Source organism: Sarcophilus harrisii, chromosome 3 (assembly GCF_902635505.1).
Source record: "Sarcophilus harrisii chromosome 3, mSarHar1.11, whole genome shotgun sequence".
NCBI classification, from domain to species: Eukaryota; Metazoa; Chordata; class Mammalia; order Dasyuromorphia; family Dasyuridae; genus Sarcophilus; species Sarcophilus harrisii.
Genome location: NC_045428.1, coordinates 422,337,168 through 422,353,826, shown reverse-complemented (window position 1 = coordinate 422,353,826; position 16,659 = coordinate 422,337,168). Strand labels below are relative to the sequence as shown.

General features: G+C 33.5%; 1 protein-coding gene across 2 annotated transcripts in view; it reads left to right on the top strand.

Moving 5' to 3' along the window:
- GALNT13 (polypeptide N-acetylgalactosaminyltransferase 13) overlaps window positions 1–16,659 on the top strand; it is a 577,778-nt gene that overhangs the window by 472,468 nt on the left and 88,651 nt on the right. For both annotated transcript variants that reach the window (XM_031960655.1, XM_031960656.1), the window contains one exon: window positions 8,529–8,627. In XM_031960655.1, the coding sequence (XP_031816515.1) occupies window positions 8,529–8,627 (99 nt within the window). The remainder of the gene's footprint in view (window positions 1–8,528; window positions 8,628–16,659) is intronic.

Sequence of the window (16,659 nt, the reverse complement as noted above, 5' to 3'; positions counted from 1 at the left end):
GAAGAACACATGTTCCAGAAACTAGAGTTAGAAAGAAAATTGTACCAGGAAAAGGGTAAAGTGGGGGTACTACATCCAACTAACAGTCAAAGGAAACCTATTATATCTGAGAGAAAGAATGGAAGAGGATGAACATAGTGTGTACCTTACTGTCATCAGACTTGGATTAAAGAGAAAAATATTAGACATATTAAATTTATAGTGAAACTTCTCTCACCTCATGAAAAGTGGGAGGGGGGCCCAAGATGGCAGAGAGGAGGCACACAGCTGTGTAAGCTCCGCAATTTCTCTCAGAATTCATTTCATGACAAGCCTCTGAATTAATACTTGACTGAAAAAAAATCCACAAATAATTACCATGACAAGACATCCTTGAGATTCAACAGGAAAGGTCTGTTTTTACTTGAGGGTGGGGACAGTTTTAGATCAGGCCCAAGCTGAGGTTAGGCAGAGATAGCAAGAGCTCGGCAGGCTGGTCACTGCCAAGCAGACTGGAGTGGGGTGGGGTGGATCTCAGCCATCTCTGCAGGGAGAGCTTTGCTAAAGGATTGGATACTTTGCCCTGGCAGCAAATCAGTAGCCCAGCAGAGAAGCTAAAAACACCGGGGGTGAAGAATACAACCCCAAACAGCTGGAGTTCCTCCGGACTTGGCCACCTCTCCCCCACAGCATGTCAGCACTATTTCAGAGTCTTGGAGCACAGTCACAGTCCTGCTACTGCCACACTGCTGCCCCCTGCAGTCTGTAGAGGAAGTTTGGTAACATCACCCAGCCCCTCCCCCCCAAAAGCAGATTCCATTTTGGGTTTTTTTTCTTTTTTTCTTTACTAGTTTGTCTCTGATTCTTCTCTTACAAAATGAGCAAAAAAAAATAAAAAGGACCTTAACCATTGACAGCTTCTATATGGTTAGAGAGCAGACTCTAAACGCTGAGAAGACTAAAAACAGACTGTGTCCATGTGAATCCCCAAAGGAGGAGATCATCTGTTCCTCAGCACAGATGAATCTCATAGAAGAAATTAAAAAGGCTCTCGCAAGAGATCTGGGAAAAGGAGAGGGAGGCTTGGCAAGAGAGTCTGGAGAAGTCATCCTATTCATTTAAAGACAGAGTGAATAAAGAAATCAAATCCTTCAACAATGGGATTAGTGAACTGGAAACAGAAAATAGCTCTCTAAAAAATAAAATTGGCAAAATGGAAAAAATTTCCATAGAACAAAACAACTCAATTGAACAATTAGAAAAATATATTAAAAAGTGAGTGAAGAAAATACTTCATTGAAAATCAGAATCAAACAGCTGGAATTAAATGACTCAAGGAGACAACAAGAATCAATCAAGCAAAAAAACAAAATCAAACAATGGGGAAAAAATGTGAAATACCTTCTTGGGAAAACAATAGACCTGCAAAATAGGTCTAGGTGAGACAATCTGAGAATTATTGGACTCCCAGAAAAATATGATGAAAAAAAGAGTCTGGACATTATTGTCCAGGAAATTATCAAAGAGAACTGTCCAGAAGTCATAGAAACAGAGGGTAAAATAGACATTGAAAGAATTCATCGATCATCTACTGAAAGGTATCCTAAAATCAAAACACCAAGAAATATAGTGGCCAAATGCCAGAACCCCCAAAGAAAGGAAAAAATACTGCAAGTGGCTAGAAAAACCCAATTCAAATATAGAGGAGCCACAATAAGGATCACCCAGGATCTAGCAGCATCCACATTAAAAGACCGAAGGACCTGGAATATGATATTCCGAAAGGCTAAGGAAATCGGTATGCACCCAAAAATAACTTACCGAGTCAGAATGAGCATCTTTTTTTTCAGGGAAGAAGGTGGTCATTCAACAAAATAAGCAAATTTCACCTATTTTTGATGAAAAAACCAGAATTTAAAAAAAGGTTGATCTACAAATAGAAAACTCAAGAGAAACCTAAAAAGGTAAAAAGAAATCTTGGGAAGTATATTTCTAGTATAAAGATGTATAAAGAATACATGTATACCTTGTTCTAGAAACTAGAGGTGGAAAGGACATTGTACCAGAAAAAGGGTGACGGGGGTACTATATCTCACAAAGAGGCAAAGGAAACCTATTATATCTGAGAGAAAGAACGGAGGGGGAAGAATATAGTGGGTATCTTACTGCCATCAGAATTGGCTTTAAGAGAAAAATTGTAGACATATTCAACTTATGGTAAACTTCTCCCAACTCACTGAAAAGTGAGAAGGCAAAAGTGAAAAGGGAAGGGATAAGCTAAGCAGAAGGGAATACAGAAACTGTGAGGGAAAGGAGTAAGATAGGGGGAGGAACCCTAAGATGGGAGAAGGGATACTAAAAAGGGTGGGCTGTGAGAAGTAAGTGGTGCTCACAAGTTTAATACTGAGAAGGGGAGGAAAGGGAGGAAAAAGGTAGAAAAGCATAAACAGGGGTTAACAAGATGACAAGTGATACAGAATTGGTAATTTTAACCATAAATGTGAACAGGGTAAACTCCCTCATGAAGAGGAAGCGATTAGCAAAATGGATTAAAAGCCAGAATCCTACAATATGTTGTTTACAGGAAACACTCCTGAAGCAGGGAGATATATGCAGAGTAAAGGTAAAAGGTTGGAGGAAAATCTACTATGCTTCAGGTGAAGTCAAAAAAGCAGAGGTAGCCATCCTGATCTCAGATCAAGCAAAAGCAAAAACTGATCTAATTAAAAGAGATAAGGAAGGGCACTATATCTTGCTAAAGGATAGCATAGATAATGAAGCAATATCAATATTAAACATATATGCACCAAGTGATACAGCATCTAAATTCTTAAAAGAGAAATTAAGAGAGCTGCAAGAAGAAATAGACAGCAAAACGATAATACTGGAAGATCTCAACCTTGCACTCTCAGAATCAGATAAATCAAACCACAAAATAAATAAGAAAGAAGTCAGAGGTAAATAGAATACTAGACAAGTTAGATATGATAGATCTCTGGAGAAAACGAAATGGAGACAGAAAGGAGTACACTTTCTTTTCAGCAGTTCATGGAACCTATACAAAAATAGACCATATATTAGGACATAAAAACCTCAAACTCAAATGCAGTAAGGCAGATATAGTAAATGCATCCTTTTCAGACCACGATGCAATAAAAATTACATTCAACAAAATGCCTGGGGAAAGTAGACCAAAAAGTAGTTGGAAACTAAATAATCTCATACTAAAGAATGATTGGATAAAACAGCAAATCAGACATAATTAATAACTTCACCCAAGAAAACGACAATAATGAGACATCAAACCAAAATGTGTAGGATGCAACCAAAGAGGTAATAAGGGGAAATTTCATATCTCTAGAGGCCTACTTGCATAAAATAGAGAAAGAAGGTTAATGAATTGGGCTTGCAACTAAAAATGCTAGAAAAAGAACAAATTAAAAACCCCCAGTCAAACACTAAAGTTGAAATTCTAAAAATAAAAGAAGAGATCAATAAAATTGAAAGTAAAAAAAAATTATTGAATTAATTAATAAAACTAAGAGTTGGTTCTATGAAAAAACCAACAAAATAGACAAACCCTTAGTAAATCTGATTAAAAAAAGGAAAGAAGAAAACAAAATTGTTAGTCTTAAAAATGAAAAGGGAGAACTCGTCACCAATGAGGAGGAAATTAAAGCAATAATTAAGAATTACTTTGCCCAATTTTATGCCAATAAAGCCAACAACTTAAATGAAATGGAAGAATACCTTAAAAAATATAGCTTGCCCAGATTAACAGAGGAAGAAGTAAATATCCTAAACATTCCCATCTTAGAAAAAGAAATAGAACAAGCTATTAACCAACTCCCTAAGAAAAAATCCCCAGGACCAGATGGATTTACAAGTGAATTATACCAAACATTTAAAGAACAATGCTATATAAACTATTTGAAAAAATAGGGACTGAAGAAGTCCTACCAAACTCCTTTTATGACACAGACATGGTACTGATACCTAAACCAGGTAGGCTGAAAACAGAGAAAGAAAATTATAGACTAATCTCCCTAATGAATATTGATGCTAAAATCTTAAATAAAATATTAGCAAAAAGATTACAGAAAATCATCCCCAGGATAATACACTATGACCAAGTAGGATTTATACCAGAAATGCAGGGCTGGTTCAATATTAGGAAAACTATTAGCATAAGCAACTATATCAATAACCAAACTAACAAAAACCATATGATCATCTCAATAGATACAGAAAAAACATTTGATAAAATCCGACATCCATTCCTAATAAAAACACTTGAGAGTATAGGAATAAATGGACTTTTTCTTAAAATATTCAGGAGCATATATTTAAAACCATCAGTAAGCATCATATGTAATGGGGAAAAACTGGAAACTTTCCCAGTAAGATCTGGAGTGAAGCAAGGTTGCCCACTATCACCATTATTATTCAATACTGTATTAGAACTGCTAGCCTTGGCAATAAGAGTCGAGAAAGAGATTAAAGGAATTAAAGTAGGCAATGAGGAAATCAAACTATAACTCTTTGCAGATGATATGATGGTATACTTAGAGAACCCCAGAGATTCTACTAAAAAGCTATTAGAAATAATTAATAACTTTAGCAAAATTGCAGGGTGTAAAAGAAATCCCCATAAATCCTCAGCATTTTTATACATCACCAACAAAATCCAACACCAAGAGATACAAAGAGTAATTCCATTCAAAATAACTGTAAAGCATGGTAAGGAATTAGATGAGCAAAATTACATAAAAACTTTCCACACAAATAAAGTCAGACTTAAATAATTGGAAAAATAAGTGCTCTTGGATAGGCCGAGCGAATATAATAAAGATGGCAATACTCCCTAAACTAATCTGTTTATTTAGTGCTATATCAATCAGACTTCCAAGAAAATAGTTTAAATGATCTAGAAAAAATAACAACAATATTCATATGGAATAATAAAAGGTCAAGAATCTCAAGGGAATTAATGGGGGAAAAATCAAATGAAGGTAGAAATAAAAAACAAACAACAACAACAACAACAACAACAAAACCAATCCTTTTCCTTGTTTAACAAACCATTTTGGCCAATTTGTTCCAATACTAGACATAGTGGGATATCACTGGCCTTTAACTGATCTTTGTATTTTAGGAAGATTGATATGTTAATTACTTGGAGCTTTCCATGCTAACCAAGATATAAAAGTATGATTCAAGTTTTGCTTCTTGAGGTAATATCAAGAAAAACTGGTAACTGATTGTATGTTTTGTTGAAAATGATCAAATTATACGTCCTATTCTTACATTGCATTTGGAAACAATCTGACAGGCAGAATTCTTCTCCCAAGATTTGTTTGCTATCATCATTCTGGACTTTAGTATGGTTATATAATATGGTCTCTTACCATACATTTGTCAAGAATAAATGCAACATAGTAAAATAGAAAATTAAATAATCCATTAATCACCAAGGATGAAAACTTAAAGTAATGTCAGAGGCAAGTTTCAAAATTTCCAAATTAAAAAGAATATATTGCCAAGAAGAAGAAAAAATAAAAAGTATTATGGAAGGACTATCAGGTTTTACAGCACCTAGCAGCTTCTACACTAAAAGACCATATAGAGCTTGTAACACTATATTTCAAAGAACAAAGAAGCTGGAGTTTTATCAAAGAATAACTTACCCAGCAAGTTGAATATAATCCTGAGTGGGGAAAAATGGATATTTGATGAATTGAAATATTTTTTATATATTTGCCAAAAAAAATGAAACTCAATGGGAAATTTGATATAAAAGATCCAAAAGGAATATAAAGAAATCATTAAAGAATATAAGGCACTGATAAAGTTTAAGCTTATGCTATATGAAAAGATTATTAGTATTCTTAAAACTGCTACCATTACTAAAGTAGTTTTAAAAAGATAGAACATGGGAGGAACTTTTAAAAGGCCAAATGTTGTAGGATTAGTTGGATAGGAGTGAAGATTAGGGATGGAATTTTAAAGGGATGGGTAAATTGAGAAATAAGAGTGTAAGAAGAAAAGATAAGGTAACAAGGATAAGGTAAAAAGACAAGCTGAGAAGAAAAACAATTAGTAAAAATAAGATGGCAGGAAATTCATGTAAATAATTAGATCTTTGTCAAATCTACAAAATTATGATATCCCCCAAGTGATAAATGGTCAAAGGAAGTCCAACCATTTTGAAGAGGAATCTGTAAATCTGTCCAAAGAGCTTTTAAATTACCTATACCTCTTGACCCAGCAGTACCATAAGTTGATCTATTTCCAAAGTTAATTAGAAGAAAAGGAAAACAATCAATATGTTTTTAAATGTCTGAAGCAAATCTCTTTATGGTGACCAACCAACAGAAATAAAGCACAAAGAAGCTTATCATTTGGGAAATGGATGAACAAATTGTGATATATGATAGTGATGCAATATTATTTTGCTATAAGAAATTATGAACTTGATGACTTTAGAAAACTATGGAAATATTTGCATGAAATAATAAAGAGTAAAAAGGGCAGGACCAAGAGAACACTATGTATACTGAAAGTAATATTGTTTTTTTTTTTTTTTTTTTATTTAATAGCCTTTAATTTACAGGATATATACATGGGTAACTTTACAGCATTAACAATTGCCAAACCTCTTGTTCCAATTTTTTACCTCTTACCTCCCCCCACCCCCTCCCCTAGATGGCAGGATGACCATTAGATGTTAAATATATTAAAATATAAATTAGATACACAATAAGTATACCTGACCAAAACGTTATTTTGCTGTAGAAAAATTTTCTATTTTGTGATCAGTAATGATCTCCAGTTCTGCTTTGGTCATAAAGACCTTCCCCTTCCACAGGTCTGAGAGGTAAACTATCCTATGTTCCTCTAATTTATTAATAATTTCATTCTTTATGCCTAGGTCATGAACCCATTTTGACCTTATCTTGGTGTACGGCGTTAAGTATGGATCAATGCCTAGTTTCTGCCATATTAGTTTCCAATTTTCCCAGCAATTTTTATCAAACAGTAAGTTCTTATCCCAAAAGCTAGGATCTTTGGGTTTGTCAAAGACTAGGTTGCTATATTTGTTGACTGTTTTATCCCTTGAATCTAATCTATTCCACTGATCAACTAATCTATTCCTTAGCCAGTACCAAATAGTTTTGGTAACTGCTGCTCTATAATATAATTTTAGATCTGGTACAGCTAAGCCACCTTCATTTGATTTTTTTTCATTAATATAATGGATTCATTTTAAAGCCTACTGTGATGTATATCTGTATTTTTAAGAGTGCATTTAAATAGAAAAAATAATCACTGGAAAATTAGCATGTCATTACTGACACAAGAAGACCTGAATTTTTATATTCTATTTTCCTCTTAGTTTTGAGAATGATTAAACTAGTCTTTATTAAGCACCTTTAGGCAAAAAGGTTCTGTGTTCTAGTAATAAATCATGTATAGTCATCAAGTTTTAAACATTTTCCATAATTACATGGTCCTCATTTTAAAACAATTATAAATAGAACTGTGACAATTATATAAAAATTCCCCAACTTTTGCTTTTATAGTCTCATGTATCTAAAGGTATTCCTTAAGTAGATAATGTTCTCCCCACCCTATTTCCTATTCATTTCAACAAAAATTTTAAAATGTACATTGTGTGGTAAGGTACATTGAATATTGATCTAGAAATTGGATAATGACTTAGAAATCCAAATAGAAAGTAAACTTCTTATTCCAGTTTAGGGTCTCACAAAAAAAAAATTAAAAAAAGAAAGAAACTCCAAAATATCAAGTGCTGGAAGAAGTACCCATATGGTGAAACTAACTTACTCAATTTCAGGTGAACAGCCCAGTAACCTGTAGAAGTGCCTTAACTGGGGAAGTCATAGAAGAATATATAAGAGAAAAGAAATTTCAGATAGAAGATATTTAGGAAACCATATATTTCCTAATCTTAGTGTTTTAAACTATATTCAATATCTTCCTCTAAACAAAGTAAAAACCAGACCAGTGATGATTAAACTACTTACCTTTATTTTTTGTGCCTCCTTGTGGTATTGTAGAGGATTCTCTTGTAAATGTATGAGATCCTTTCTGGAAAAAGCACAAAGCTGGCTTGAGTAGATTGCCATCTTGTGGACAAATTAGATATCATCTCCCCTAACTGCATAACTCTCATATTATTATGAAACAATGATCTTCTACAGGCTTAAGGAAGACATCATATAAGGCATTATAAGCTTATTAAACTTCTGTAGTACTCAAAATATCACATAATTTATCCATAAAATGTCCCACACATGCCGACAAGTTATATATATATACATATATATATATAAAAAATATTAAAACACTATGGTATACATGTTATTATTACTCCATTTTACACATGAGGAAGTGGTGTCAGAAAAGTAAAATGAAGTTACTTTGATTACAGAGCAATAACAAAATAATAATAATATAATAAATAATAATAAAATAAACTTTAGAGCTTTATTTCATTGGTTTTCAAAACTTTCTCTTTTCTTTAGATTAGAAATGTTGAAACCAACCAGTGTTTAGACAACATGGGCCGCAAAGATAATGAAAAAGTGGGCATGTTCAACTGTCATGGCATGGGAGGAAATCAGGTAACTACCATCTTATAAATGAGTATCATTTCTTACATATTCCAAAATATCATTTGATCTTGAGATTATATGTATGTATACATATACACACAAATATAAATACATATTTGTTATATTATTTATTGCAATAGCATTACTACTTAGCTTCACTACCTATTAGCATACACAAATCTAGCACTAATGTCAAGTTTATGTATATATGATGGAATGAGTTAAACAAAGAAAAATAATGTTATTATTCTCATCCTTCAAAGTTCCTTGTAGTTCTAAGAAATAGGGAGACAATTTTCTCTGACCTAGAGTTAATTTGCAAAAAGCTGAATACTGGAACATGTGTCAAAATATGAAGATATATGTTCTACCTAGGGGGATCTATCAAACCAACTGCATATTATTATCTAGAAAAATAAGACATTTTCAGACTATTTTTTAAATTTTGGGTTTGGGTTTTTTTTTTGTTTCTTTTTTTTTCTTCTGTGTGGAAACTTCTGAGTTTGTGAGTGGTTGTGGATATCATTTATGAGACTTATTAGTCTTGTATGACAAGACAGTTGATCCCATGTCATCTGCAAATAAGAACTTTTCCATTCCTAAGAAATCTTTTTTCCTTGACATACAATGAAATTTAATTTAATTCAGTTTTTTAAGGAAATAACAGCATATACAGGTAGTAAATAGCAGAACCAGATTTCACTAGAAAAAGCTGTGACCATTTTCCCTACCTCTCTTCTTATTAACATCATCAAATTTTGTGATCTGATTTCAAAAATCATCAGAATGGAATTGGTCACTCCAATGATGCTTTTTTAAAATAGTTTTTTATTGATATTTTTATATTACCTATATTTGTCTTTAAGTTCCTCCTTAGAGCTATCATTTATTATTAGTTTAAAGAGAAAAGAAGAAGTCATCAAAACTAATCAATATTTAAAAAGAAACATGTTGTTATATGCAATGTTCTACATCCATACACCTAGACCTTGACAAAGGAATGGATGGGGTGTCCTTTCATACCTTTTTTAGAGCTAAGTTTAATCTTTATAAGTTTGCAATATTTAGTTTTTATTTTATGTGGCTTTTAGTATTTATACTTTTATAATCATCTTATACATTTTCCTAATCCTACTTTGCATATTTCCTACATATTTTATTGCTTTCCATACTTCTATGTATTCATCATGTACTCAAGTATATTAATGCATCTTATTTTATTTTGCTATTCACCAGTTGTTGGAAATATATTATGATTTTAATTATTTTTTCTTCCTCAAAAGGTGTGGTATGAATATTTTAGTGCATATGGAGAATTTATTTTTGTTACTGACTTCATTGAAAGAATATGCCTAGCTTTGGAACATCTACGTGTAATTTTAATAGACATTTAGTCACTATCATTGCATAATTCTTAAATCAAATTTCAGAATGGCTGGACTAATTCTCAATTCTATCAATAAGGCATTAGTGTCAGTGTCTTTATACAACACTACCAACATTGACTATTTTTTTTTCCTTTTTTAAAAAATTCTTTCTTTATGCATGGGTAATTTTACAGCATTGACAATTGCCAAACCTTTTGTTCCAATTTTTCTCCTCCTTCCCCCTATTCTCTCCCCCCAATGGCAGGTTGACTAATACATGTTAAGTATGTTAAAGTATAAATTAAATACAATATAAGCATACATGTCCTATCAATTATTTTGCTGTACAAAAAGAATCAGAGTTTGGAATTGTGTACTATTAGCCTATGAAGGAAATAAAAAATGCAGGCAAACAAAAATATAGGAATTGGGAATTCTATGTAATGGTTCATAGTCGTCTCCCAGAGTTCTTTCACTGGTTGTAGCTGGTTCAATTCATTACTGCTCTATTGGAGCTGATTTGGTTCATCTCATTGTTGAAGATGGCCACGTCCATCAGAATTGATCATCATATAGTATTGTTTCAACATTGACTATTAATACCTATGATTATCTTTTCAAGTTTTCTATATATGAAATAGTTTGATATTGACTTCATCATTATTAATTTAGATCATTCTTTTATGTGATTGTGAACAGTTTTATTTTTTTATTTTGAGAAGTATAGAGATCATATTCCCAATCAAGCAATAGATTTTGACATTCTGCATTTCTGGTTGTTATCTATGCAGTATAAATATCAGCTCCTTAAAAAAAAAATTAACATGGTTATTATTTCTATCCCATTCTTTTCATTCTAGATTTATTAGTATATACTCAAGTTTTTTCAGTTTCAGTTATTCAAAACAATTTATTTTATCTTTCGTAATTTATTCTATCCACTGATTGGGTAAGAGTTCATCCTCTACTCACTACTATGAAAAGTATGTCATCTGCTCCTCTTCTCATTCTATTATGATATAAACCTAATATTTTGATTGCAAGTCAATAAATTCAACTTGAATTTATTATGAAATATGGTATAAAACATTTATATAATCATAACTAGTCCCAGAATACTTTCACGTTTTCTCCAAAGCACTTATAAAATAAGGAATCCTTTCTGAGGTAACTTATACTTTGTATATTTGCTTGACAATGGGTTTTGGAATTAAATTATTTTTGACATTTCCTTGGATAACTTCTTACATTGACCTTCTTTTCTCCTTGGTCAACAGAATCAACTGATTTTGAGGCTTTACAATACTGCTTTAGGTCTGCAAGTTCTATTAACCTTTCTAATAACAAATAGGTAATTCTAATAGCCTTTTCCCTGTGTTCATCTCTCTTGATCTCTCTGCAAAATTAAACATTGCTAATCATCTCTTTCTGATAGGTACTCTCTACTACCTAGAAAATTCAAGAACATTGTTCCTTCATTATTCTTTTTGCCTAACTGGCTATATCTTCTCCATAGATTTTGATGCCTACAGAGATGTTTCCATTGTTCTGAGCTTTTTACTATTTTACCAATGTAACACAGACTTTTCATTTGGTGTATTTGCATTATCTAGATATAATAAGGGAACTTCAATGTCAGAGATGTAATCTACAAATACCAAAATAACTATATCAGCCATACTAAAGAAAATTTAAAGCATATCTAAATAATTTACTTTAGAAAGAATTTGAATGACAAAACAATTTTGTAGGCTGTTGCTTAAATTATTCACTTCACTAGACTCTTTCTGTAGAGTCAAGGAGGTCATGCAGATAATATCAAATGTAAAAAAAATAAAATGAGTTATGAATTGCATAACACACTAAACAGTCTTTTTTTTGTTACTTACTCAAACTTCAATATGCTCATCCATAAATTCAGTAATCACATCATTGTCATTTCATGGTATTTATGTTCAAACTTAGGCTTTGGGAATTATTAGTTTGGGGGTTATTCCAACTCAGTGATGAAAACAAGCTTCATCTCCTTATACTCTGAGCTAACCTCTACTGGTTTTTATTATTCTCCTGTTATGTTTCCATGGAAGCAGACTCTATTATTGCGATTATTTAGTTTGGAGATTTTTAAAGTGTTCTTCTACTCATAAAAATAATCATATCTTATTCTTGTTCATACACAGAAGATAGAAAAGAAGTTAAAGCAACATAGGCTCCATTGAACTCAATTATCTTTCCAAAAAAATCATATTTTACCATTTTTGATAGTTGTGTCATAGATTTTGTATTCTTTAGATGTGAGTTTTGATATTTTCTCTAACATTCTTAAAGATTTAAATAACAAACCATCTTTATTATAATAGGTGTTTTTTCCCTTAACCATTCAAAAAGAAACAATCTATTTCAGACCCAGCAGGCCACTTTGGGGAGTAGAGAATGGAAGGTGAGACATTTTCATGTTAAAACATCACCAATGGTTATTTTACTGAAATTTTAAAAAATAGGTTAGTGTTCTGTACTTCATCACTTTGTGCTTTGTTTTCCCACACTCCTATACTTATGAAACCACAAAACTTGACATACAAACCAGAAAAATATAGAGCCACTTTCCTAGGAATGTTTTAAATTTGTGTTGATCTAGTCCATGGGGGTCAGAGTGGATGGTAGACTAACCATAATTTCCTTCTGAGTTTACTTTGAGGCATGAAATTTTATATTGTTTTGCTGCCTATCTGAGATTTCAGAATAGGAGTAAATTTTTTGTATAGAAAATTTATTTATTTTTAGTACACATTATTTTATGAAACATGTTGGCAGAGAAAAATCAGAGTAAAAGGGAAAACCATGAGAGAAATAAAAAAAAAAAAAAAAAAAAAAAAACCAGAAAAAAGAAGTGAATGTGTTGATTTACATTCAGTCTCCTAAGTTCTTTTTCTCTGAATACAGATGACATTTTCTGTCCAAAGTCTATTGGAATTGCTTTGAATCACTGAACCACTAAGAGGAACTAAGTCTTTCACAGTTAATCATCACACATTCTTGTAATTATTTTGTACGATGTATTCCAGGTTCTGCTTGTTTAGCTTAGTATGAGTTCATGTACATCTTTCCAGTCCTTTCTAAAATCATCTTGTCCATGATTTTTATAGAACAATAATATTTTATTATCTTCATATACCACAACTTGTTCCGCCATTCCCCAATTGATGGACATGTACTCATTTTTCAGTTCTTTGTTACCAGATTTGTTACAAACATTTTTGCACATGTGGGTTCTTTTCCCCTCTTTAAGATATCTTTGGGTTACAGACCCAGCTATGGCACTATTGGGTCAAAGAATATGCCTAATTTTATAACCCTTTGGACATAGTTACAAATTGCACTCCAGAATAATTGAATTATTTCACAATTTCACCAGCATTAATGTCCCAGTTGTCTGAGACATTTGAAAATTGTCTGTTCATATCCTTTGACCATTTATCATTTGGGGAATGAGGAATATATTTAAAGTTTAAAACAAAGTAGCATTTCAAAAGAAACTAAGATAGTAGTATTAAAGGACAAAAGGAAATTCAAATTAAATAGTAAAAAGAAAATTAAGGATATGGTAATATGTTGAAGGAGGTGAGAAAAGCTAGACTTTCAGGGGGATAGGTAGTACAGTGAATAGAGGACCAGCCCTGAAGTCAGGAGGACCTGAGTTCAAGTCTGGTCTCAGATACTTAAAACTTCCTAGCTATGTGATCCTGGGCAAGTGATTTAACCCCAATTTCCTCAGGAAAAAAAAAAAAAAAGAAGAAGCTAGGTTTTTTTCCAATCCAGCAGTTATAACCTACAGAACAATCTGACAAAACAAAAGATCACAGGTGGGCTTCCTGGAAGCAAGTACAAGTTAAGACAGTTAAGGAAAAGTAATTGAAACTTAACTTCAGGGGCGGAGCCAAGATGGCGGAGAAGACACACGCGTCTTTCTAAGCTCTTCTCTTACCCTCTTTATCAATAATATATCAAGCCTCAAAAATAGTCTTGACTGCTACAATTCGTAAAGATAAGAAGTAGAACAACTCACCAGCCGAAAAAAATCTGCAGTCTCGCCAAAAAAGGTTGGTTCCGGGGCCAGGGGGGAGATCGGCGCAGACTGGGAGAGAAATTGGTTCCGAGAGAGTCTCAAACCGAGGGTGAAGGCACAGATCTCAGCACAAGCGCAGCCCCAACCCGCAGAAGGGGCTTTTCCTTGGGCAGTTGTGATCCTGCACGGCAGGAGGACGCAGCCAGGGTTAGCCTCCAATCTGCGCAGGGGGGGCTCGGCTTAGGCCATAGAGCTTTTTTTTCCAGGGCCGATTTGCATCAGGCAGAGACACTGGGCAGAGTTTGTGGCTGTCTGCGTTCTGCAGTCAGCTGCTAATACTCACAGTCCCACAAGAGGCTCCGGCCTGGGCGGTGACACTTTCACCACTTAGTCTCTAGCCGAGGGCAATCGATAATCCACTCAGCCCTACTAAGCAGTTTGATAGCTCGGCCAGTGCTGAATCCACCTCCTGTTGGGGGAAGGGAAAACTCTCACACAGAGCACTCCCATACCTTGGAGCCGGAAATCGGTTACATCTCTCCCTATTCTGCAGAGGAAGCTGGTAACCCCCTTGCCTAGGAGACCTACCCTAAAGGCTTTAAAACATGAATAAAAAGATGAAAAGAACAATCGACAGCTTCTATGCAGAAAAAGAGCAGGTCAGCAAACCTGAAGAGACCTCAAACAGCAAAAATGCATCAGACTGTCCTCCTTTACAGAATGCTCTCATAGAAGAGGCCATTAAAAGTCTCAAAAGAGAGTTAGAAGATAAATGGGGAAAGGAAAGAGAAGCCTTACAAGAGAGCAACAACTTCCCTGAAATACGAATTGGAAAAAATAAAGAATTCACTACAAAGTAGGATTTGTGATTTGAAAAGACAAAGAACTCGCAAGAAAGTAGGATCCATGAATTGGAAAAGACAAAGAACACGCAAGAAAGTAGGATCTGTGAATTGGAAAAAGAAAATAATTCACTAAAAAAAAAAATTAGTGAAATGGAAAAAAATTCCACAGACCAAAACAATACATTCAAAACTCAATTGGACATATACAGAAAGAAGTAAAAAAGCTATTGAAGAAAATAATTCTTTAAAAATTAGAACTGAACAAATTGAAACTAATGATTCATTGAGACAGCAAGAATCAGTCAAGCAAAACAAAAATGACAAACTGGAAAAACCACGAATTATCTACTTGCAAAAATGACAGACTTGGAAAATAGATCTAGGAGAGATAATCTGAGGATTATTGGACTTTCTGAAAACTATGATGAAAAAAGAGCCTAGATACTATTTTACAAGAAATCATCAAAGAGAACTGCCCAGATGTAATAGAATCAGAAGGTAAAATAGGCATTGAAAGAATTCATCGAACACCTTCTGAAAGAAACCCTAAAATAAAACCCAAGGAATATTGTGGCAAAATTTCAGAACTATAAGATTAAGGAAAAATTTTACAAGCAGCCAAAAAAACCATTTAAATACCGAGGTGCCACAATAAGGATCACCCAAGATCTGGCTGCCTCTACATTAAAGGAAAGAAGGGCCTGGAATATGATATTCCGAAAGGCACAAGAACTTGAGATGCAGCCAAGAATAAACACCCAGCTAAGCTGAGCATTTTCTTCCAGGAAGAAGATGGACATTTAATGAAACAAATGAATTCCATTTGTTTCTGAAGAAAACCAGAATTAAACAAAAATTTGATCTCCAAGAATAGAACTCAAGAGATGCAGAAAAGGTAAAATAACTCTTGAGAATTGTATTTCTGTTGTGGATATACAAAAGAATACATGTATAATTTGATTGTACTGATATAAATAAAAAAGGGAAGTAGATATGGAAAGGGATGATGGCAGAATAAGGTGGGAAGGAGGGATAAAAGAGGGGAACCACATCCCACAAAGAGGCTAAGAAACTTATCATATCTGAGGGAATTTAGAGAGGGGAGGAACATTGTGTGAATCTTACTCTCATCAGAGTTGGCTCAAAGAAAAATAATTGACATTTGTTTTAGAGAAAATTCTCTCTCGCCTCATTAAAAACGGGGAGAGGAAAGGGAAAAGAAAAGAGTAATAAGGGAAGGAAGGGGAAAGACTCAAAGGGGGAGGGAGGGATTATAAAGAGGATAAGTATCGTGATACAAGAGGGTACATAAGTTTAAAAAGGGGAAAGAGGGTTGGGGAGGCAAGAATAAGTAAAGCACAATCTGGGGTTATTAGGATGGCAGGAAATACAGATTTAGTAATTCTAACCGTAAATGTAAATGGGATGAACTCCCCCATAAAGAGGAGGCAGATAGCAGACTGGATCAAAAGTCAGAAACCTACAATATGTTGTTTACAAGAAACACATTTAAAGCAGGGGGATGCATATAGAGTAAAAGTAAAAGGCTGGAGCAAAATCTATTATGCTTCAGGTGAAAGTCAAAAAGCAGGGTAGCCATCCTTATCTCAGATCAAGCAAAAGTAAAAATTGATCTAATTAAAGAGATAAGGAAGGTAACTACATCCTGCTAAAAGGAGCATAAACAACGAAGCAATATCAATATTAAACATATATGCACCAAGTGGTATGGCACTCAACTTCCTAAAGGAGAAGTTAAGAGA